At 55.8% G+C, this 22,086-nt stretch overlaps 3 protein-coding genes and 1 long non-coding RNA gene across 6 annotated transcripts in view; 3 read left to right on the top strand and 1 right to left on the bottom strand.

Annotated features, from left to right (window-relative positions):
- The window catches only part of MYO9B (myosin IXB), a 107,881-nt gene extending 98,299 nt beyond the window's left edge, over positions 1-9,582 (top strand). The window contains exons 28-41 of the mRNA XM_070373264.1: positions 567-665; positions 778-951; positions 1,058-1,099; positions 1,292-1,403; positions 2,297-2,367; positions 2,780-2,972; positions 3,336-3,464; positions 3,729-3,834; positions 4,105-4,236; positions 6,126-6,249; positions 6,738-6,785; positions 7,117-7,263; positions 7,932-8,055; positions 8,176-9,582. Of these exons, the coding sequence (XP_070229365.1) occupies positions 567-665; positions 778-951; positions 1,058-1,099; positions 1,292-1,403; positions 2,297-2,367; positions 2,780-2,972; positions 3,336-3,464; positions 3,729-3,834; positions 4,105-4,236; positions 6,126-6,249; positions 6,738-6,785; positions 7,117-7,263; positions 7,932-8,055; positions 8,176-8,591 (1,917 nt within the window). The 3' untranslated portion in view covers positions 8,592-9,582. The remainder of the gene's footprint in view (positions 1-566; positions 666-777; positions 952-1,057; positions 1,100-1,291; positions 1,404-2,296; positions 2,368-2,779; positions 2,973-3,335; positions 3,465-3,728; positions 3,835-4,104; positions 4,237-6,125; positions 6,250-6,737; positions 6,786-7,116; positions 7,264-7,931; positions 8,056-8,175) is intronic.
- A 1,748-nt stretch (positions 9,583-11,330) lies between these two features.
- USE1 (unconventional SNARE in the ER 1) lies at positions 11,331-14,296 on the top strand. The gene is made up of 8 exons (XM_005909781.2): positions 11,331-11,488; positions 11,801-11,850; positions 11,972-12,050; positions 12,135-12,287; positions 12,806-12,818; positions 13,219-13,246; positions 13,677-13,851; positions 14,095-14,296. The coding sequence occupies exons 1-8, from the start codon at positions 11,348-11,350 to the stop codon at positions 14,275-14,277; spliced, it is 822 nt and encodes a 273-aa protein (XP_005909843.2). The 5' UTR covers positions 11,331-11,347; the 3' UTR covers positions 14,278-14,296.
- Positions 14,285-17,583, bottom strand: LOC138988486 (uncharacterized). Its single transcript, XR_011464725.1, has 3 exons — positions 16,647-17,583; positions 16,200-16,302; positions 14,285-15,188 (listed from the first exon to the last, which is right to left on the bottom strand). It is a non-coding gene; the product is annotated as an uncharacterized lncRNA (long non-coding RNA).
- Positions 17,584-17,976: 393 nt separating this feature from the next.
- Positions 17,977-20,306, top strand: OCEL1 (occludin/ELL domain containing 1). 3 transcript variants are annotated; one of them, XM_070373267.1, is made up of 6 exons: positions 17,977-18,118; positions 18,331-18,507; positions 18,630-18,829; positions 19,238-19,403; positions 19,637-19,690; positions 19,901-20,306. In XM_070373267.1, the coding sequence occupies exons 2-6, from the start codon at positions 18,430-18,432 to the stop codon at positions 20,021-20,023; spliced, it is 621 nt and encodes a 206-aa protein (XP_070229368.1). In that variant the 5' UTR covers positions 17,977-18,118; positions 18,331-18,429; the 3' UTR covers positions 20,024-20,306. The 3 variants fall into 3 exon arrangements, with proteins under 3 accessions (XP_070229368.1, XP_070229369.1, XP_005909841.2); XM_070373268.1 differs by having other exon boundaries at positions 17,989-18,118; positions 18,381-18,507; XM_005909779.3 differs by lacking the exon at positions 17,977-18,118 and adding an exon at positions 18,137-18,277 and having other exon boundaries at positions 18,381-18,507.
- Positions 20,307-22,086: the final 1,780 nt, after the last annotated feature.

Consider the following 22,086-nt stretch of genomic DNA (forward strand, 5'->3'; position numbering starts at 1 on the left):
ATGGACAGAGGAGCCTGGCGGGCTACAGTCCATGGGGTCGCAACTGACTTGACTTAGTCACATGTGTGCAGTAAAGGTAAAGAAATCAGGTGTATTCACACCTCAGTTTCAGGCAGCCCCACAGCCAACAGAGCAGCATTTGAGAGCTTCAGAGGGCGCCATCAGGCTGATAGGAACAATAAAGGGTTAAGATGATCAGGCTATGTGAGGCAGCCCCAGTCCTGGGCTGTGGCCAGGAGTAAGCGCCTGTGCCGGGCAGCAGGAAGGGCCCTTTTAAACCAGGGTTTCTCGGCCAGGGCTGAGTCTGCCCCTAGGGGACACTTGGCAACATCTGCAGATGGTTTTGGTTCTCACAACTGGGAAGTGTTCCCAGCATCTATCGGGGGAGGCCAGGATTGCTGCTCGACACCCACAGTAAGTGATCCCAGAGAGACCAAGGTTGACAGGAGGGCCCGGATGGTTCCCAGGGGAGCCAAGGAAGGACCTGGGACAGGGCAGAGCGGTGACCACCCAGATGCCTGGCTCCAGGCAACGCGGGGTCAGCGGGTCTCTCCCTCCCTCTCCAGGTGAACGACCTGCGTTCCCAGAAGACTCCCATTGAAAGCTTATTCATCGAAGCCACCGAGAAGTTCCGGAGCAACCTCAAGACCATGTACTCCGTGCCCGTACGTGCAGCCCAGACCCGGGGAGGGGTCCCGAGGCAGCTCCCACCCCTCCCCAGCCTGGGCGCCGCCATCCATCCGTCCTACGGGAGGGTCACAGCCTGCGTTCCCACAGAACGGGAAGATCCACGTGGGCTACAAGGACCTCATGGAGAACTACCAGATCGTCGTGAGCAACCTGGCAGCCGAGCGCGGCGAGAAGGACACCAACCTGGTCCTCAACCTCTTCCAGTCGCTGCTGGATGAGTTCACTCGCGGGCACACCAAGAACGACTTCGAGCCTCCCAAGGTAGGTGCGGCCGCTCCGTGTGCGGGAGGGTCCCTGTGCTGGCATGTCGCTGCGGGGGTATCTCCAGGGGGCCCCACGCAGACCTGGCCTTTGTGCTCTCTCACAGCAGAGCAAAGCTCAGAAGAAAAAGCGGAAGCAGGAGCGTGCTGTGAGTATGCGTGTCCTCGTGTGCATGGGTGTGTGTGTGCGTGCGCACGCACCCAGGGACGCATGCGTTTTCCCACCCAGCCCTAAGGGATCCCCATCCTGAGATGCCATGGGAGGCGTCCCCACCAAGTGGTGCCCCTGTGCCTCCGGGGGTGCAGCTGCCCACTCAGCACCCCCGCCCCCACCACCCCAGGTCCTGCAGCACAATGGGCACGTGTTTGTCAGCTACCAAGTGAGCATCCCCCAGTCCTGTGAGCAGTGCCTCTCCTACATCTGGCTTATGGACAAGGCCCTGCTCTGCAGCGGTGAGTGCCCCTCCCCTGGCCCCCTGCCCCATCGCACCCCCTGACCTACCCCCAGGCCCCCCTGGATGCCCGCCCCACACCCTCTGACCCCCGCCCCGACTGCATCCCCAGCCCCTCACTGTGGGGCTTCAGCCCAGCTACAGGACCAGTCTTTTCAGAACACCGCCCCCAGACTTCCCTGGTGGTCCAATGGTTAAGATTCCGCCTTTCCAGTGCAGGGGGCACAGGTTTGATTCCTGGTCAGGGAAGTTCCACATACCAAAGGATGCGGCCGAAAATAAATACACGGAAAAAAAGAACAGTGCCCCTCACCACGGGGCAGGGAGGCCGCGCCTCACCCACTCACACCCCACCGCTACTGTCGTGCTGGTCAGAGGCCGGTCCTCAGCCGACCCCAAGGCCTCCCCCAACTCCGCAGCCACCCCTATGCACATCTACCTGGCCAAGTCCCCCTGGGCCGTATTTGTTCTTGTTGCTCTCACTGCCTGAACTGCCAGCCCCTCCTCGTGCCAGGCAAGGCCAGTCAGTCCCCACAGGGACCCTGAGAGACAAGTGCAGCCCAGAATGACCCAGCTGGCCCCCAGTCGGGCAGCCAGGAGGTGACCAAGCCTGGGTGGGAACCCAGTCGTCCCCTGGAAGCCCAGGCCAGGTCAGACAGGCCTCTAGCACGTCTCTGTTCCTGCCAGAACCAGTCAGGGCTGGCTTTCCTTCCAGGCCAGGGTAATTTCCTCTCCCCTCGGCCTGTGTGAGGAGCCTGCCACCTCGTGTCCATAATAAATGCCTAGGTGGTTGTCACTGTCCCAAGACCCCGGGACAGGCAGCCGCAGGACCCCGAGTCCCTGTGGCACTGTTGGTGACCACCCTCTCCCACCACCCCCGCCATGACCTCCTAGTGTGCAAGACCACCTGCCACAAGAAGTGTATGCACAAGATTCAGGCCTGCTCCATCGTGTGCGGGAAGAAGGTGAGCCTGCCGAGGCTGGGAACTTTCCAGAATACCCGAGGGAGGCCGTCCTGAGAGATGTGGGGGAAAGGCTGGTCATCAGGCCAGAGCACAGAGCTGGTGGCGGGGCGCTGGTCCTGTCAGCCCCTGGGCCCCCCCCAAAGCTGGGAGCGGGCTTGTGCGCATCTCAGACCCCGGCCCCACGCCCCCTCCCCCTGCACACAGGGGAGGTGGGGTCCTCAGTGCTGCACTGTGGCACTTTACTTAGAGACCCCTTGCCAGCGGCCGTCAAGGGACCTCCACAGCCCAGCACCTCTGGCGGGTCTGCAAGGGAGAATGAGGGGCAGGGAGGGACGGAGGCCACAGAGGAGGCCCAGGGGATGACGGGGAAGGCAGCCAGCCCAGGCCTGACCCGTCCCACTCCCCATCACAGACTGATCCAGGCGCTGAGTCGGGCCACTTTGGCGTGTGCGTGGACAGCCTGACCAGTGACAAGGTCTCAGTGCCCATCGTGCTGGAGAAGCTTCTGGAACACGTGGAGATGCACGGCTTGTACACCGAGGGCCTCTACCGCAAGTCGGGTGCCGCCAACCGCACAAGGGAGCTCCGGCAGGCGCTGCAGACAGGTAGGTGCTGGGGGAAGTGGGTGGGCTTCCCTGGTGGCTCAGGCAGTAAAGAATCTGCCCCAGTGCAGGAGACCTGGGTTTCGTCCCTGGGTTAGGAAGATGCCCTGGAGAAGGAAATGACAACCCACTCCAGTATGCTTGCCTGGGAAATCCATGGACAGAGGAGCCTGGTGGGCTACAGTCCATGGTGTCACAAAGAGTCAGACTCGAGGGAACAACTGAGCATGCATGTGGGAGGTGGGTGCTGGGGGAGGCAGGGGACGGAGCCAGGTAAGTGTCAAGGGCGGGAGGGCGCCACCTGGAGCCCCAGGCTCAGCCCGCCCGCCTTCCTCACGCTCACCGGCCCGTGCGCCCACCCTGCAGACCCCACGGCAGTCAAACTGGAGAACTTCCCCATCCACGCCATCACCGGGGTGCTCAAACAGTGGCTGCGGGAGCTGCCTGAGCCCCTCATGACCTTCGCCCAGTATGGTGATTTCCTCCATGCCGTCGGTGAGTCCCCACCACTGTGGTGAGGGCGGGCAGTTGGTCGAGGGCAGGGGTCAGAGGCTTGAGCCTCGGCTATGGCCAGTCAGGGAGGAGGGACCCCCGTCTCCCCAGCTGAGAAAACGAGGCCTTGGCTGGGCCCAGGACCGCTCTGTGGCCGTGCCTCCTTGCCACACACACTGCCCCAGGCCCTACACGGTGGGAGGCTGCAGGCGCCCTGGGGCCCATCGAGTGGGGGCCACGAGGCGCTGACACCCGGGACCCTCCTAGAGCTCCCAGAGAAGCAGGAGCAGCTGGCTGCCATCTACGCCGTCCTGGAGCACCTGCCAGAAGCCAACCACAACTCCCTGGAGCGGCTCATCTTCCACTTGGTCAAGCAAGTGCCCATGCCCTAATTGCTGGCTGTCTGGGGAGTGGGGTCCCAGCGAGAGCCCCGCCGTAGTGTTCTCTGGGGGTGGCTCCCTGCCAAGGCATGAGCCTGTGTTGGGGGGTCCAGCTTTTTGTGGACCTTTCTCTCCGCCCCGCAGAAACCAGCATTTCTCACCTCCCACCTGCGGCAGCACTTTCCCCACAGTGACCCCCCAGCCTCTGGACTCTGGTTTGGGGTCTCCCCACAGCCACCCCCTAACTGCCGCTTGCCACACAGGGTGGCCCTGCTCGAGGATGTGAACCGCATGTCACCCAGCGCGCTGGCCATCATCTTCGCACCCTGCCTCCTGCGATGCCCCGACAACTCAGACCCCCTGATCAGCATGAAGGATGTCCTCAAAATCACCACGTGAGTGCCAGGACTGGGCAGCCCCCACCCCCAACACACACCTAGAGCAACCCAGCCAGGGACCCCACAACTGAACAGGACAGCCTGCTCCAGAATCCTAGGATGGCCTAGCCTCGGTAACATGTAAATGTGCCCGCAGAGAAAAACTCAGAAGAACATACCCCAGGGGACTTTGCACTCCCAATTCAGGGGGCCCGGGTTCGATCCCTCGTCAGAGAACTAGATCCCATGTACTGCAACTAAGACATAGTGCAACCAAACACACACACAGACACACACACACACCACACCGCCCCCAGGAGGACTTCGCTGATTCCTCACTGAATACAGAATCCCCCTGTAATGCAGGAGACACAGGTTCAGTCCCTAGGTGGAGAAGGTCCCCTGGAGAAGGAAATGGCAACCCCCTCCAGTATTCTTGCCTGGGAAATCCCATGGACAGAGGAACCAGGCGGGCTACAGTCCGTGGAGTTGCAAAGAGTCAGACACGACTTAGCAGCTAAACCACCACCACTACCCCAGGAGGTGTCCTGAGCACTGGGGTCCTACATGGACTTCATTTGCTCTCTCTACCCTTCCTTCTTTTCTTCTGAAGTCATGTAGGAAGTCATACTAAACCCAAACTCCTGACAAAGTCCACATGTGCGCTGGCTGCTGTGATGGGCGAACAGTGCTCTTGTGACAGACAAGGGCAGGAAGCAGCCGGGCCCTGTGGGGGCATCCTGAGGCTGACACACGTCCAGACCCAGGAGGAGGCCTGGCAGCATCTCCCCTCCAGCAGCAAGAGCATCACTCCTGAGTTCTTTTGAGGGTGAAAACCCAAAAACCGGGGAGAAATGCCTCATCCCCAGTCCAGGGTGAGGATCAGATGGTGAACCCCACATTCCCAGCCTCTGGGAGCAGTGGGAACCGGCAGCAAAAAGGAGCAATAGTCTCAAGGTTCCTTCTTCCCACCAAATGATCTTCAAAATTCTCAGAAAGTTCTTCAGGAGGGTGGACTTCCCTGACAGTCCAGTGGTTAAGACTCCAAGCTTCCAACACAAGGGGCTCAGGTTCGATCCCTGGTCAGGGAACTAGGATCTCACATGCTGCACAGTATGGCCATAAAAAATTAAAATGAATGAAAGAAAAAGGACTCAGAAGGGCGCCAGCAGACGTCCATCACTAAGAGGACACTGTTTAGGCGGTGAGTTGTAAAAGGAAGAGCTTGTCACCCAGAGTGGTGTCACGAGGCGAACACAGGCAGGCCTGAGGGCTGTGCCTGACCGTGCACTCCCCCAGGCATAAACAGCAGCTGGCAGGCAGAGGGGAGAGCCCGCTGAGGGCCCTGACACTATGCGGGCAGCCCTGTGGTGTTGACAGATTTTCTTCCAGCACATAACTTGGTACTTTTTTTTTTTAATCTGTGATTGACAGTAGGGGACCTGTCCTGACTGCCTCTCCATCCAAACTGACCCCATCCCATCCCACCATGCCCTCCCTGCCCTGGTATTGACCATTCCACCGGCCAGCAACCATTCCAGGCTGGCCTGACCACTGAGCAGATGTGTCTTGGGTCACAGCTGACTTCTAGAGCCCTTGGGGCCAGCTGCCTACAGCCCATGGGGTAAACGGCCCACATGGTACTCTACTTCCTCCTTCAAAGGAGGAGGCTTATTTAGACGGATTCAGGCTCAGAGAGGTGGGGTGAGCTGCACGAGATCACACAGTGAGTGAACCAGGGCCACGATGGGAGCCACAGCCTTGCCTGTGGCCCTGCCTGGTCTCTGGGTCTCTGTCTCAGCCACCATGCCCCAGTCTTTGGCCAGCATCTCTCTAGATGTGGGGCCCTCACGTTGGCCATCCCCCGCCCCCATCCCGGGCCGGTAGCCGAGCAGCCTTCTCCACAGGTGCGTGGAGATGCTGATCAAAGAACAGATGAGGAAGTACAAAGTGAAGATGGAGGAGATCAGCCAGCTGGAGGCTGCTGAGAGCATGGCCTGCCGAAGGCTTTCTCTGCTGCGCCAGAATGCTGTGAGCTATGCTGGGCGGGGCTCTGGTGGGTGGAGCTGGGCGGGGCGGGGTTTGGGCGGTGGGCGGAGTCTCACTTGTCTGCCCAGCGCACACTTCCAGCACACATCCTTGGCCACAGTCAGCCTGACCTGGGGCCTCGTGGCAGCATGGTTAGGGGCCAATTCCTCACCTCGGCCAAAAGACCACCATCCTAGACCAGCCTCAAGGTCGGCTGTTCCTCTCAGCAGTGGGGGAGAAACCTGTCACCTACTTGGTAGGGCTCTTGGTCATTCTCCAGCCACAACCCTAGGCCCCGCCCACAGGGAAACACCCGCAGCAGAAGAGGCTTAGGGTGGGGGGGGCGGAAAGGAGGATAAGGGGCCAGTCTCAGGCTCCTGTGGGAGAACCCTGTCCTTGTCCCCACAGTCAGACATGCCTTATGCCCATGACTAACACTTATGGCCTGGTCGTGGCCCTGTGTGGTCACCCTCTCTTCATCTCTCCCCCAGCCATGGCCTCTCAAACTGGGGTTTTCGTCTCCCTATGAGGGGGTCCTGGTATGTACACCTACGGTCCATCCTCCTCACATGTCTCCCGGTGCGGTGCATGCTGGGGTTCCTCTTGGCCCCTAGGGTCCTCGTAGAATAGGCCGAGCGTGTCCTAACCTCCAGAAGTGCATGCTGGGGAAACCTCATTGCCTGCTGATCGCCTGTGCTGAAGACAACTAATCAGCCAAGTACTGGCCATTGGGTCCCCGCATGATCCCCAGAGAAGCCTAAGCCTAGATTTCCACGTCAGAACTAACCTCCCCCAGAGCTGCTCGTACCACCCTGTCCCCATCTGCAAGCACCCAGAGGGGCTGGCCAGACATGCTGCATCTCTTTGCAGATGAAGAACCCCAAGGCCCGGGGGAGCAGCAGCAGTGGCCCGGAGGAGCTGGGGGTGCTGCAGGAGGAGGAAGCAGCTGGTGGCGATGAGGATCGGGAGAAGGAGATCCTAATCGAGCGGATCCAGTCCATCAAAGAGGAGAAGCAAGTGTCGCTCTGATCCCTCACCACCCTCAGCTGCCCTATCTGGTCTCCGTCCACTGGCCCCTCCACTAGAGGGGGTCTGGCTGTTAGGAGGTTGATGGGCTAGGCTCAGCCCTGTGGTCCAGGGTCCAATCTTGGGGCACTGCTGTCCTATAACACAGCCTAGGACTGTTTAAACCCCCCACTTGGCCATCATGGTGGTCCACAGGGAAAGGAGAGGACACAGGGATGATGCCTGAACCTAAAGTTGGCCTCAGCTAGGGTGATCCACCAATTTATTGTCCAGTCAGGGTGGAAGTATGAACAGAGATGCCGTTGACAAATTATGCCAGGAAGTCGGGTGCAATCCGGGCCACCTGGGCACCCTGTCCTTAGGAGTAGGCTGGGGCACTCCAGACAGAAGGGACAGCATGTGCTAAGGTCCTGAGACAGAAACTCCTCGCTAGCTAAGTCACAAATGCCTGGTTTCCCTCCAGTCTGACCCTTTGCTCACATGAACTTCACTGAGCCAGGGGCATCTGGGGTGGGGTGTGGTTTGGGATGCTAGGGAGCAGAGTCCCATCAAGGAGCAGAATAACCTACTCTGTCCCCTACTGGCCTGGCACTTTTCCACGGGGCAGTCCTTCACCATGGAGCAGCCTTGGACACTGTGCCCCCTTCATCCCCAGGGAGGACATCACGTATCGGCTGCCAGAGCTGGACCCTCGGGGCTCCGATGAGGAGAACCTGGACTCAGAGACATCGGCCAGCACCGAGAGCCTGTTGGAAGAGCGGGCTGGGCGGGGGGCCTCCGAAGGTCAGTATTAAGGTAGAGTCTGCTTTTTTCCTTCCCGTGTCCACACCCAGCAGGCCCCCGGGCGAGGGTCCATCTGCCGGTCCTGAAGCTGCAGTAACCCTGCCATCTGTCTCTCAAAAGGGCCCCCCGCGCCTGCTCTCCCCTGCCCCGGCGCGCCCACCCCGAGCCCCCTCCCCGAGGCGGCCGCCCCTCCTCGACGAAGGCCGTCGTCCTTCATGACGGTCAGAGTGAAGACCCCACGGCGGACCCCGATCATGCCCACGGCCAACATCAAGCTTCCGCCTGGCCTGCCCTCCTATCTCCCTGGCCGGGCGCCTGGTACCCAGGAAGCTGCCACCATGGTGAGGCGCCGAGAGCCACCGGCCCGCCGCCCAGACCAGGTACACTCCGTGTATATCACGCCAGGCACTCACCTGCCCATTCAGGGCCCTCAGGAGCCCCTGGACAAGGATGATCGGCCGCCTGGGGCCAAGCGGAGGTATTCGGATCCCCCAACCTACTGCCTGCCCTCTTCCTCGGGCCAGGCCAATGGCTGAGGGCCCTCAGCTGCCAGCATCCGCACATGCAAGGATGGCCCAGTCCCCGAGCTGGGCACCGGAGCTCCAGAGCCAGCATTCAGCAATCTGAGAAGGATCCAGAATGGAAAGCTCCGAGAGTGATGTGAGGTGGGCACTGGCTCCAAGTGAATTCAGGCGGGGAGAGGCTGGCTGAGGCCTGGCCACCCTTGCTGAACCCCCACATCACACGGAGGCGCCCGATCAGAGCACCGAATCATGGCAGGCAGCCCAGCATCTCCCAGCTCCCCTTTTGTACGTTTTCAAGGTCACTGTTTCTTTGTGTGTGGTTTACATAAGTTTAAACTGTAACAGCCTTAACAGAAGACCAAATTGTTTTTATATGTGTATGTACAAACTTTTATATTAACTCCCTGCATCTTCCTTATAACCTGGATGTGAGTCTTCAGAGCAAGCCCACATAGCCGCCAAGCTTCAGAGGCTCAGACCCACGCTGAGGGACAGCTGAGGGGGCCGAGGGCAAGGACTCTGCATGAGGGGTTTGGACACTTGTGGCCCCTGACTGCCCTGTACTGCGGCCCGGCCAGTGGCTATCTGGCCCATTCAAGGGAACAGTGGAGCCTTCCGTGGTGATCAAGACTGTTGGCTAGAGCCAGGACACACGGTGGTAGGCAGCCTCCACTCCAGGCACCACAGACCTCACATTATTCCAGGGATACGCGAATGTGGCCATCACTCCTCGGTCTGTTGTGCCCCGGACAGAGAAGACCACCTTGGCACTGCCCGCCCCATGTGGCAGAACAGGAGCCCGTAACTCAGGACCGTTCACGGGTGGGGAGGGCAAGGCCTGGGCTTGTATGTCTCTGCAAATCTACAGTGACAGTCTGGGCATCTGCAGAGAGGGGGATTCCCCTCTCAGGCTCAGCCCACTCTCCCAGCACCTGGACACACGGTGCCAGGTCTGGGACAAGAGACACCCACAGGCCATGTGAAATAAAGAAAAAGTGCCTAAGAGGTGTCTGTATTCAGTTCCTACTCAGACAGGCTCAAGGGTGGGGGCGGGGGTCAGACATGCAGCCTCAGCCAAAAATGGCGATGGTGCAGAGCAAGGATTGAGCCCCTTTGTCTGGGAGGACTTCCATCATTCCTCCAGCCAACTCCTGTTGGAATTTAACACAAGCGAGGTGGGCTTATTTTTTGGCTGCGCCATGCAGCTTATAGGATCCTAGTTCCCTCACAGGGATCAAACCCACACCCCCTGCAGTGGAAGCTTGACCGGACCACCAGGGGAATCCCTGGAAGTGCTTCTTATTGATCCAGAAAGCTGCGGAAGCAGGCAGCTTATGGTAGAGTCACATGAAGTGAGGACAGCCTGCTGTCCTGGGAGCTGCCTCCTGTCACGCCTAGCCCCTCCCCAGCAGGGGCTTAAATGTCAGCTGAAGGGGCCATCTGCCTTGTGGGGTGGGGAGTCAGTCCTGGTGGATCCACTAGAGCCTGAAGCAACAGCACCACCACCATCACCACCAGTAGAGAAGCTCCCAGGTTGCAACCAGATCGGCAGTTGTAATTGGTTGGCAGATGGGGTTTGTAGGTGTGGGGGAGTTAAGAGACTGTGACAGACCTGAATTTAAGTGGCACATGCTGAAGTTGGTGGTCTAGTCCAAGGCCACACAGCTGGGATGGGGTGGCCTGGGATTCAGACCCTGCCCTGTCTGGTTCATGCATGTCTGGATGTGTGCTCAGTCATGTCCGACTCTTTGCCACCCCATGGACTGTAGCCCACCAGGCTCCTCTGTCCATGGAATTTCCCAGGCAAGCATACTGGAGTGGGTTGCCATTTCCTTCCCCAGGGGATCTTCCTGACACGGGGGTCGAACCCGCGTCTCCTGTGTCTCCTGCACTGACAGGTGGATTCTTTATCACTGAGCCACTTGGGAAGCCCTGTCTGGCTCTAGAGCCGCTCCCCGGCACCACCACCCCCAGCCCGCCACCCCATCAATAACCTGAGTTTGAGTTTAGACTCATCCACGGTACTTACAGGGCACCAAGGCCACTGATGTGACCTGAACACAGGTAACCTGAAGGATGGGGAGATAGTTGAGGGATGTACACCAGACTTCAGCCCCTATGATGTCCCCATCCTCACTCGGAGGGCCCACAGAAGGAGACTCGAACAAGAGGCCTTGACTTCTTGAGGACGCGGGTGGGGTTCTGTCCACGGGGGTCTGGGCGTTGAGGGTGACCCAGCCACACCTCACGCTCCCAGGTTTAGCTCATGTCACTGCCAGACCGTAGGGGGAACAGGTCCAGAAAAAGTTAAGAAACTCGCAAAAGGCTACGACGGGAGGTGGAGTCAGGGTCAGGGCTGGGACCGGAAATAATAGCCCCTAAGTCTTGGGTTCCTAAATCCCAGGTCAGGGCCTCTCCTCGTGAATTCAGAGAAGACTGCCTGGATGCAGAAGGCTCAGAGTGGGAAAAACTCAGGAAGGAGTGGAGAGAAGGGTACGAATTTTGAGGAGGGGGAGTAATGAGCACTTCACGCTTTGCATGTGGGTCTTCTGGCACCGAAGGACTTGATCCTTTCAACCTTTCCGGAAGGATCAAGACGCTCGCAAGAATAAGCAAGCGGTTCATCCCGGAGTAAATGCAGACGGGATGGTGTCTCGCATTGAAAGAAGACATTACTTCCGCCACCCTAAACAGGAATGGGACAGCAAACGAACAGGGCACTTCCGACCGGAAAGAGGCCACGGAGGGCACTTCCGCCATCTCTTAAGATGGCGCCGGCGGAAGGGGCGGAGTACCACTGGGTGGTGATGGCAGCGTCGAGGCTGGAGCTGAACCTGGTGCGGCTGCTGTGCCGCTGCGAGGCGATGGCAGCGGAGAAACGGGACCCGGACGAGTGGCGTCTAGAAAAGGTAGGGAATCTCGTGTTTCCTCGTAAACCCCGAATCCAAGAGAGTGGTCCCCGCATCTAGAGGCCACCGGGCCCGAGTCCCCCGCCTCGCCAGCCAGCGTGGCCACGCCCCTTCCGGTTGGTTCCGGCCACGTCCACCTGCTGCTCTCCCGCCTTCTCCCTGGGGCTCAGCTGGTCCCTCCCCCTGATAATTGGCTCCTCCTGTTTCAACCCCGCCCCCATCCTGGCCTCGCCCCTTGTTGGCTCTGATCTCTCTAAGCAGGATGTCGGGGTAGGGGGGAGGACTGGGCTGACACCCCCTTTTTGTCCCCAGTACGTGGGAGCTCTCGAGGACATGCTGCAGGCCCTGAAAGCACAGGCGAGGTGAGTGCAAGCGGCCACAAGTGGTTCAAAATTGAGTCTCCTACTGGAGACCAAGTTCCCGCTAAGAACCTCCCCTCAACTGGGCACAGTAGGCTTTCCTTTTCCTCTTCTCCCCTTCCAGCAAACCGGCTTCCGAGGTGCTCAATGAATATTCTCGGAAGGTAGATTTTCTGAAGGGAATGCTGCAGGCAGAGAAACTGGTAAGCAGGGGCACTTCTGCCTGGTCAACCGTCATGCTCACCTGGGGCCTGCCCCTCTGGTGACTGCTCCCTTCCCTTCTGCAGACCTCCTCCTCAGAGAAGGCACTAGCCAACCAGTTCCTGGCCCCTGGCCGAGTACCAACTACAGCAAGGGAACGGGTACCCGCTACGAAGACAGTGCACCTACAGTCACGGGCTCGGTACACCAGTGAAATGCGGAGTGAGCTGCTAGGCACGGTAGGGCTCCCTCCCTAGTCCCGGGAAAACTTCAGCTGGGGACAGGACTTTGTGCATGGAGGTGGCCAGAACAACAAACACTTCCGGTGCAGGGACTAGGCTACCCAACAGACAGGACCTGGACCATCAGACAAGGCTTCCCAACAGACAGGCATCGTGGCCAGGGCTTTACTAGATTAGTAAGAGTTTTGGTACATGGCAAAAATGGCACATCTACACTTAAAAGCCCCAGAGTTGGCCCGGAGCAAGGTTTGGCCCCGCCTCACCACACGTAAGTGAGTTTTTTCAGCTGTGAAATAGGATGACAGATACTTCTATGAGCACTTTCTGTGGATCTGAAAAATACCCTTCAAAATATGAACCCTTGTTTTCAGTTTATAGATGAGGAAACTGAGCCTCAAAGGTCATAGGACTTGTCCAGGGTCCTGATTGAGGGTGGGGAGTTTCTGAAAGCAGAAAGGACAGGTCTGGGGGCATGGCATGGTTGGTGATTCTGTGCCTCTCCTTTTTTCCCACAGGACTCTAGTGAAGGTGAGACAGCATGAGCAGAACAGGACTCAAGGCCTGGGACATACATGTATTCTTAGTGCCCCACATCCCTCGTGCCTAACCTGGCTCCCACAGGGTGTGCACAGCCCGGGGAAACTGTGCCCAGGGGCCTTACCATACTTGAAGGGGGTGTCAGGACAGAGGAAGGGGCCCTAGAGGAGACAGAATTGGACACTCCCAGCCCAAGTGACTAAGGCTGGCTAGAGGGGGGACCTGGGGCCTGGGGGAGCCCTGATGAGGAAGACTTCCTGCACCTGCTGTGCGACAGACAGAATGGGAAATGGCCTTGTGAGTAGCAGACACATCCCGGGCAATGGTCAGTAAACTGGAAAACAGCAAACCAATTCTTCCTTTTTGCCTGCTTGGCTTGTTTTGCTTTCAGAGCCTGAACTGGATGTGAGGAAGAGAACGTGAGTATCTTCAGCCCTTGGGCAGCACTGTGGGGAGAGGGGAGTTGGGCAAAGCTTGGACCACTAAAGCACAACCACGAGCATCTAAACACCAATCAGGGGAACCCCAGTGGTCCAGTACTGAGGACTGTGTGCTTTCACTGCCAAGGGCCCGGGTTCAATCCCTGGTTGGAGAAAAAGATCCTGCAGGCTGAGCGGTACAGCCAGTAATAATAATAAGAAAATTAAAAAAAAAAAAAAAAAACACTTAACGAACAGCCACTTCTGAGGATGCTTTTCCCAGAAGCCAAAGCAAAAAAGGAGAAAGAACCCCAAGCAGCGCGGTAGCTGGAACTATAATCTCTAGGTCCCTTGAAAACATGTTGGTCTCTTCCCTCCTTCCCCCATCCCCTGATCTCATACCCACTGGTCTACCCATCTGTGGGGTCAGTGGGGCATCAGGGCCCACACCAAGGGATGAGAAGCAGTCAGCAGCCGAGCTAGACCTTGTCCTGCAGCGACACCAGAACCTCCAGGAGAAGCTGGCAGAGGAGATGCTCGGCCTGGCCCGGAGCCTCAAGACCAACACACTGGCTGCCCAGAGTGTCATCAAGAAGGACAACCAGGTATGAGGACTCTGGGAACCCTAGAGCCTCTGGTTTGGGGCATCAAAGAAGGCTTCCCAGAAGAAGGTCCCTATGGCTGGGACTTAGCTGGATGAATAGGAGTTTGGCAGAAGTCAAAAATGGCATTCCCAGAAGAGGAAATAGCACTAGCAAGGGCCAAGAAGTATAGATTTACCCCACTGCAGTAGAAAGAGGCAACACTTGGACCCAGTCCTGTTGACACCTCCCCTGCCTCACCCACAGACCCTGTCACACTCACTCAAGATGGCTGACCAGAACCTGGAAAAGCTGAAGACGGAATCCGAGCGGCTGGAGCAGCACACACAGAAGTCGGTCAACTGGCTGCTCTGGGCCATGCTCATAGTCGTCTGCTTCATCTTCATCAGCATGATCCTCTTCATCCGCATCATGCCCAAACTCAAATAAAGACTTGGCCCGGCCTGTGTCACCTGTGCTCTCTCTGCCCTCCACCCTGTCCAGGGGTGATACCTTTTGGGGTTGGCAACATGATGGGAAGGCCCTTGGAGCCCCATGAGAGCTGCAGAGAGTACAGGACCAGGGGAGGAAGGAGGTCAGGCAGCTGGGGGAGGTGAGTCACAAGCCTGCCTCCCATTTCTGCCCCCCGCCCCCCAGGTACCTACTTCACACTGGACAAGGCAGGGCCCATAGGGGCCCCAAGAACTCCCAATCTGATGGAGTCAGAGCCAAACACATTCCTGTGGAGTCAAGGTAAGGTCTGGAGGGTTGGGGAGGAGTGGGCCCATGCCTGGAGGTCAGCCTGTAGGAAGGGTTGAAAAGTTGTCTCTTTTGAGCTATGAACGACACCGGGATTCTTGGCCTCTGGAGATGAATTTGATCCAGAGCCAGTGACAAGGCTTGACCGCTCAGAAATTTTGTGTAATAAAGTTTTATTAACTTGCTAGTTTTCAGCAAGAAGTTATATACCTATTAGCAAGCTGCTAATTAGAGAAAAGGAAATGTCTGAAAACTCAGAGTGGCACCAGGCCCCTCACCCACAACATGCATTTTGCGATAACACTGGCACAAGGTGAGTCATCCCGGGCCATACAACAGTTGACATGGGGACTTCCCCGGTGGCCCAGTGGTTAAGAGTCTATGCTTCCAATGCAGGGGGCCCAGGTTCAGTCCCTGGTCAGGGAACTAGATTCCACACGCCTCAACGAAGACCTCTTGCGACCAAATAAATTCCTTAAAAAAAATTGACGTGAATCTTGAAGAAAGGCAGATTTCCAAGCAAATACACAGTTGCATTAACATAGCTTAAGAGAACATTTCCGTGAGTAAAACATGCTGGTTTTCTGAGTCTTCGGCAGAACCTACTTGATGAAAGACAGAGTCTAAGGTAAGTACATAGTTCATTAACATAGCTTAAGAAAAACATTTCCATAAGAAAAACGCATTGGTTAGCTCAAGGTTTGAGAAAAGTTAATTTCAGGTGGAACCAGGTGTCATCATGGCAACACAAAATTTTTAAAGAAACCTTTTAATTTTGCATAGAGAAGGGGAAAATGTCTGACACTTGTAGTTTGTTTCCTCCTGCCACTTAAGAGATAAAAAAAAAATGTCTGACACTTGCAACCTATTTCCTCCATCTGGGGACCCCTAGCCTTCCTGCCTATTACCCTCTCAGGGTGTCAGTGCTGGGCTTTCCTTGGGATTGAAAGTGGTAATTTAGAGACAAGGCTTAGCCCAGCCACAGCCGAAAGTCTCAGGACACTGCAGATGCTTCACACAGTCACTCAGCAAACACAAGAAAATCAGTGGCGACCCTGCCTGCCCAGGTCATAGTTTGGGTGGGCGTTGGAGTTGGGACCCTGGAAGGGATCATGGAGTATGAGTCCAGAGGAATTATGGGTCCTGAGTTCTGCTTATCCCCACTCCAGATGTCAAGAGCAAAGTCTGTGAGAGGAGTGACTGAAGAAGCTTGGAAAGGAAGGGTGGACAGAAGGTGCCTGTGGAACATGCATGGAGTTGTCCGTGTGGGCCCCACCCCCACTGCATCAGCATAGGTGTAAAACCACCACTAATACCTTTTAAAATTCTGGTGGCAGTTTTTAAAGCTTTATGAAAGCTCTAGTGGCAACTCTTTAAAAGTAGACCATAAGAAGGAGGCTCATGCTTGTGACTCAGAGATGGTTCAGTATTAGGAAGCATGTTAATAGCCGTATTAATGCATCAGGAAGCAAAATCATAGAGTGAAATGGTACTATTCACAGCATCCATTACACAAAGTCTCAATTAAAAATAACGAGCATTTCCTCATTGAACGGAAAAATCTCAAGCCAAAGGCAGTGTTGAGTTTAATGGGCAAATACTAGAAGTTTTACCGTCAAAGTGAAGAAACTAAACTGAGCTGGAGTGGAGGGATGCTCACAGTCCACCCATCTCCTCCAATGATTTAATATTGTCTGGAGGTGCTAGTCAATGCAACTAGACAACAAAAAAAATGAAAGAAGTAAAATTACTCATAGAAGATAAATTTGTCTATATAAAAAGATCCAAGCAAACTAAAACAGCTAGCTATTTCAGTAAGAAAATTTAGTAAACCAACAAGGGGGTTAATGAATATTTAAATTAACTTCCTATATGCAAAAAACAAAGTTGCAAAATATATTGGAAGAACCCATTTATAATAGTAACAGCAAAGATACACTATCTGGTTAAATCAACACCCTTAATATATAAAAAGCTCCTAAAAGCCAACAAGAAAAAAAAATTTTTGCAGGAAATAAACAGGAAAACAAATACAATGGTTTCTGAATTTTTTCACTCACCAGATTAGGCAAGATTTAAAACTTTGAAAGTACATGTACAGGAAACTGTGATGCCATTGAGGTTGCAAAGGTTGTGGGAAAACCAGCTGATTAGAGCATTATTGGCAGAAGCTCACTGAAAAACAACTTAACAATTGATGCTGTTCAGTCGCTAAGTTGTGTTCGGCTCTTTGCGACCCTACGGACTTCAGCACGCCAGGCTCCTCTGTCCTCCACGATCTACCAGAGTTTGTTCAAAGTTATGTCGGTGATGCTATGTAACCATCTCATCCTCTGCCACCCTCTTCTTTTGCCTTCAAACTTTCCCAGCTTCACAGTCTTTTCCAAGTCAGTTCAATCTGTTTGACAATCTCTCTCGAATTAAAATACACAGGTCTCTTTCCCCCGTGGATTCTGGTAAGTTTCACTTCTAGGAATTCATCCTACATAAGCCTGCACAACTGGCCAAAGAAATGTGCCCTTGAATCTTTTTTCTATAGTATTGTCCGTAGTAAGGAAGATTTGTCATTGACTTCGAATCTCTCCGAAAGGAGATACAATTAACCGTGGCCTCTGGGAATAAGGGTGGGTAAGAAATTCACTCTGCGCTACGCTTCTTTTCTATGTGAATTCTCTAAACATGCCTCCAGTGCTTATTTAAAGAACTATTTAAAAAATATAACCGCTAAGTAAATAGATGCGATTCCCTGGTGGCTCAGACGGTAAAGCGTCTGCCCGCAATGCGGGAGACACGGGTTCGATCCCCGGGTCGGGAAGATCCGCTGGAGAAGGAAATGGTAACCCACTCCAGTACTCTTGCCTAGAAAATTCCATGGATGGAGGAACCTGGTGGGCTACAGTCCATGGGGTCGCAAAGAGTCGGACACGACTGAGCGACTTCACTCACTCAAGTAAATAGATAAGTCGGTGCTGCTGTTCAGTCGCTAAGTCGTGTGGGTCTCTTTGCGACCCCATGGATTGCACCACGCCAGGCTCCACTGTCTCCCGGAGTTTCCTCAGACTTCTGTCCATTGAGTCGGTGATGCTGTCTAACCATCTCATTCTCTGCCGAAAGTTCTCCAAATAAACTGAGGGTCAGAAAGGGTGAGTTACCGGCCCTAAATACACAGCAGCTAGCTTTCTCCGTCAGTCTCACCGCCAGGGTGTGGGTCCGCTTCCGGGTTCCCCCGGCCCGCCCCCTCACCGCCAGCCCCGCCCTATATACCGAGGCCCCTCCCCTGGCAAGCGGAGCGACCCAGACAGTGGACTCCAGCCTGTAGTTAATGCACCACACGGACTTCGGGAGCGGACCTAGAGTCGGAGCCCCAAACACTGGGACAGGTGACCCCAGGCAGGAGTGGTTCGTGCGGGCCGCCACCGGACCGGAGATCCCAACGGTCTTCTCGGGGGTGCTGTCCCTGGACTCCGCCTAGCCCTGCGGGAGAGATTGCGGGCCGCGCCGGGGTTAACGCGAGCCAATCCTGGGCTGCGCGGTACGTAACGGATTATTTGCATAGCGCTCTTCCGGGTTACGCAGCCGGCGGCGGGCCTGGGGCTCCCTGAGGCCAATGGCGTGCGTCTATGCAAATGAGCGCGGAAATTGAGAAAGCGTAACGGGTAAAGTAGTTGGCCGCTCCGGGAGCCGCCTCCCGGTGAGTCCTCCCACCGTCCCACCTCCAATTATGTCCCTCTGCTGTGTCCACAGTCCGCCCGCCGACCATCCCCGCCACACGCTGTTCACGGCTCTCCCCGCAGGACCCGTACACCTGCCCGGGGACGCCGGAGCGGCGCCGTCCCCAAGCCGATGCCCACCCGAGAGCCCTCCCGGACCCATGGCTCCCGGGGGAACCTGCAGACCCTTCCGCCTGGCCCTGGCCCTCCGGTGAGTCTGAAAGGGAGGAGGGTTCCGAGGCCGAGCCCAGGCATAGGATTCATTTCCCCCTCTTTAAGGGATGCCGGCTAACCCTCGTTAACTCCAAACCATGATTCCTGCGCCTTCTGCAGCGGCTGGTGTCTAGAGGCCTCAAACCCAGCGCTCCCCCAACTGTGTACCAGCCCCAGCCCGGAGCCCACAGGACAAAGCCCAAGAAGATTGTATTTGAGGATGAACTCCCCTCCCGGGCCCTCCTGGGCACCAAGAAGTCTACTAGAGCCATCTGCGAGAGACATGTGCCTAGGCCCCACCCCGTGCCTGACTATGAGCTGTGAGTGGTTCCTAATTTCATGGAACAGGGAAGGGGCACTGAGGCTGGGACTTTGACAAGCGAGTAAGAGTTTGGTGGTTTAGTCGCCAAGTTGTGTCTGACTCTTAGGACCCCATGGACTGTAGCCTGCCAGGCTCCTCTGTCCATGGGATTCTCCAGGCAAGAATACTGGAGTGGGCTGCCATTTCCTTCTCCAGGGGATCTTCCTGACCCGGGAATCAAACCTGGGTCTCCTGCAGATTATTTACCAACTGAGCTACAAGGGAAGAGTAAGAGTTTACCAAATAGTAAAAAGAGAAGAAGGGCATTTGGGGCAGGGAGCCCAACAGAGACAAAGAAAAGCAAATTACAGTGATTGTGGAAAAGAGTTCTTTCCACTCATACTTTGACCCCCTTTCAACCTGGTAGTAAGTACCCACCAGTGAGCACTGCAAAGGATCGGAGCCGCTATGCTGCGGTGTTTCAGGACCAGTACCCAGAGTTCTTGGAGCTCCAGCAGGAGGTGGGCTCTGCACAGGCAAAGCTCCAGCAGCTGGAGGCCCTGCTGAACTCACTGCCCAGACCCCGAAGCCAGGTCAGCACCAGGTGGAAACCCTTACCCTACATCCCTTGCAAGTGGCCTAAGCCTGGCCTCTGGAAGCCCAATGGGTTCAGATCTCTGGGCCTCTTCCTCGTCCAGGCTGGGCGGGCACCACATCACATGGGCCAAGGTCAGCCCTTGACAAGGTCCACCTTGTCTGAACCTGTTTCCCCATCCCTCCTTGGGTCCTGTGCTCCCTGAGCACCCGCTTCCTTCTCCTCTGGCAGAAGGAGGCCCATGTTGCTGCCCGTGTCTGGAGGGAATTTGAGAAGAAGCAGATGGTGAGTTGTGCCTCTTGAGTCCTACAGCCTGGCCTTTGCACCGCCCCCCGCCCCCCCTCCACATACTCACACTCCCATGAGGCTGGGCACTTGTGCCCAGTTTCATGGAAAGAAAACTAAGGTTCAGAGAGGAAAAGATGAAAGCTCAAGCAGCTTGAGAGGCATAGGCCAGACTGCCATAAAGACTTCCCTGGATCTCACCCTGCTCAGGACCCCAGCTTCTTGGACAAGCAGGCTCGCTGCCATTACCTGAAGGGCAAACTAAGGCACCTCAAGACACAGATCCAGAAATTTGACGACCAAGGAGACAGCGAGGGCTCTGTGTACTTCTGAGTGTCCTGGCGAATAGAGGGAACCAACGAAGTGGGGGGCCCTACGCTGCCCTTCCTTCTCTTCTTCCCTCCTGATCTTTGCTGTTACTGTTGCCCAGCCTGGGGTAGCCATGCCTGATTTTAAATGCCTTCGCCTTTGAGGCCTAGATCTGATGGCCCCTCTTCCAGCAAGGCTTCCCAGAACCTCCTGCAGGACTTCCATGGAGACCCTACATCCCAGTCCATCCCCTGGAAGTGGGTCCTGCTCTCCATTCCAGTGGAATAAACATTTATTAAGTACCTACTGCCGCTTAAAACTCCTGGTTTCACTCGTCACCAAAAAATTGTTCTTCCTGAGCAAGGGAATTGGCCAAGGTCTCTGAGTAGACTGTGAACCCTAGTCTATCCAGGGGGCTCCAAGAGTCTCAAATGGCTTCCAAGAGTCTCCAAGAGTAGGAAGCTGAGGGGTCAACCATTAGTGTCACCCCCTCAGCCGGGAGGGTCCCCTAATGTCCATGCCGTGCCAGGCTCTGGGTAGCATGGATGGAGCACAGGTAGGACCAGGCTCCACGTGAAGCCCAGTGATGGTAGCCCAGGAGCTTTCTTTGAGCCTTGGCCTCCCAGAGCACAGGGGCAGTTAGGCAGGCTGCAGGCAAGGAAGGCAGTGCCAGCCACTGGGTCACAGAGAGGTCTCAGCCCCAGGATCGGTCCTCAAGAACAAATGTCCTCAGAGAGCCCACTGTGATAGAGCAAGGAGAGGGGGCTGGACCCCAACAGGTGTCCTGACAACCAGAGAGGCTCAAGATGTCTTCTTCCAGCAACAGAGGTTTGGGTTTTGTAGAAGCTCAGCAATCAGGCCTGGACAAGCATCCAAGTCTCTGACCAACTGGAAGCAGGACAGACACCATGGTCTTGGTCAGTCCACAGACGTCCTGTGAATCTGAGAAACAGTGCATTGCTGTCCAGCCGGCTGGAGTGGACATTCACTTATGCACAGGACCTCTCAGAAAACACCCACCCAGGGCAGAAACCAGCCCAGCTGCCAGTGGGAGAGCTTCATCCCATTCCAACCTCAGTCCCCTTCTGGGGACAGGGCACACCCAAGAGACCTTCACTCATTTGTTTCCGTCTTCCCAGATGTCCCGAGATGGACATGGGGGAGATGAGGGTTCCAATGGGGAACATTCTGGAGGGCTGAGGCTGCTTTATGGCTAAGCCCTAGCCCAACCTACAGGGTGAGACCCCGGTTCTTCCCTGTTTTCAAAGGACCATGATTGATAAATTTGTCTTCACTTGACAAGCCTTCAGTCAGGGCCTAAAGGTGCCACCCACAGCACCATCTGGGCCCTTTCTACCCATCCCCTAGAGCCACAGTCCTGGCATAAATTCCACAGATGCCTTTCCTACTACAGAACTGGGCCACAACCTTCTGAGGCCAGGCTGGCACGCCCCCTGGTGCCCTGCATCACCCCATATCACCTCAATTAAGTCCACATTTCAAGGTCTGACCTTAGAGGTCTCCATCTTCTAAATACCAATTTCTAAAAGTTTTTTTAATTACGTGTAACAAAAAAAATTTAAACTGGCTCAGGCACAGAAGGGGAAGTCTGGGCTCATGGAACTGAAATGCCCAAGGGTTTCAGATGTGGCTTGATCCAGGGGCTCCAAAAGTATCCTGTGAAATTGGTCTCCTTTTTGGCTCTGCTTTATCCTAATTTCCATCCTGCCATTGAATCTCACTGGCCAGCTCTGGGCCACATGCCCTCCCTAAACCAGTCGCTGTGGCCAGCGAAATGGAGGGCTCTATCTTGGCTGAGGTCAAGGGACAGAACTCGCCCCAAACATTTCTCCCAAGGACACTGGGGCCCAGACACCATGATTAAGGGTTGACCAAAGAAAACAAAGGGACTTCCCTGCCAGTCCGGTGGGTTAGGCCTTGGCATGGTCGGGGAACTAACATCTCATAAGCCGTGTGGTGCAGCTAAAAGAGGAAGAACAATAAAGTACTTAGTCCAGGGTTTGTATGAATGTATGAGGCTCACTTTCATAGGCCAGAATCTAAATTCATCTGCTCAGCCCAACTCC

Source organism: Bos mutus, chromosome 7, assembly GCF_027580195.1.
Source record: "Bos mutus isolate GX-2022 chromosome 7, NWIPB_WYAK_1.1, whole genome shotgun sequence".
Lineage (NCBI taxonomy): Eukaryota > Metazoa > Chordata > Mammalia > Artiodactyla > Bovidae > Bos > Bos mutus.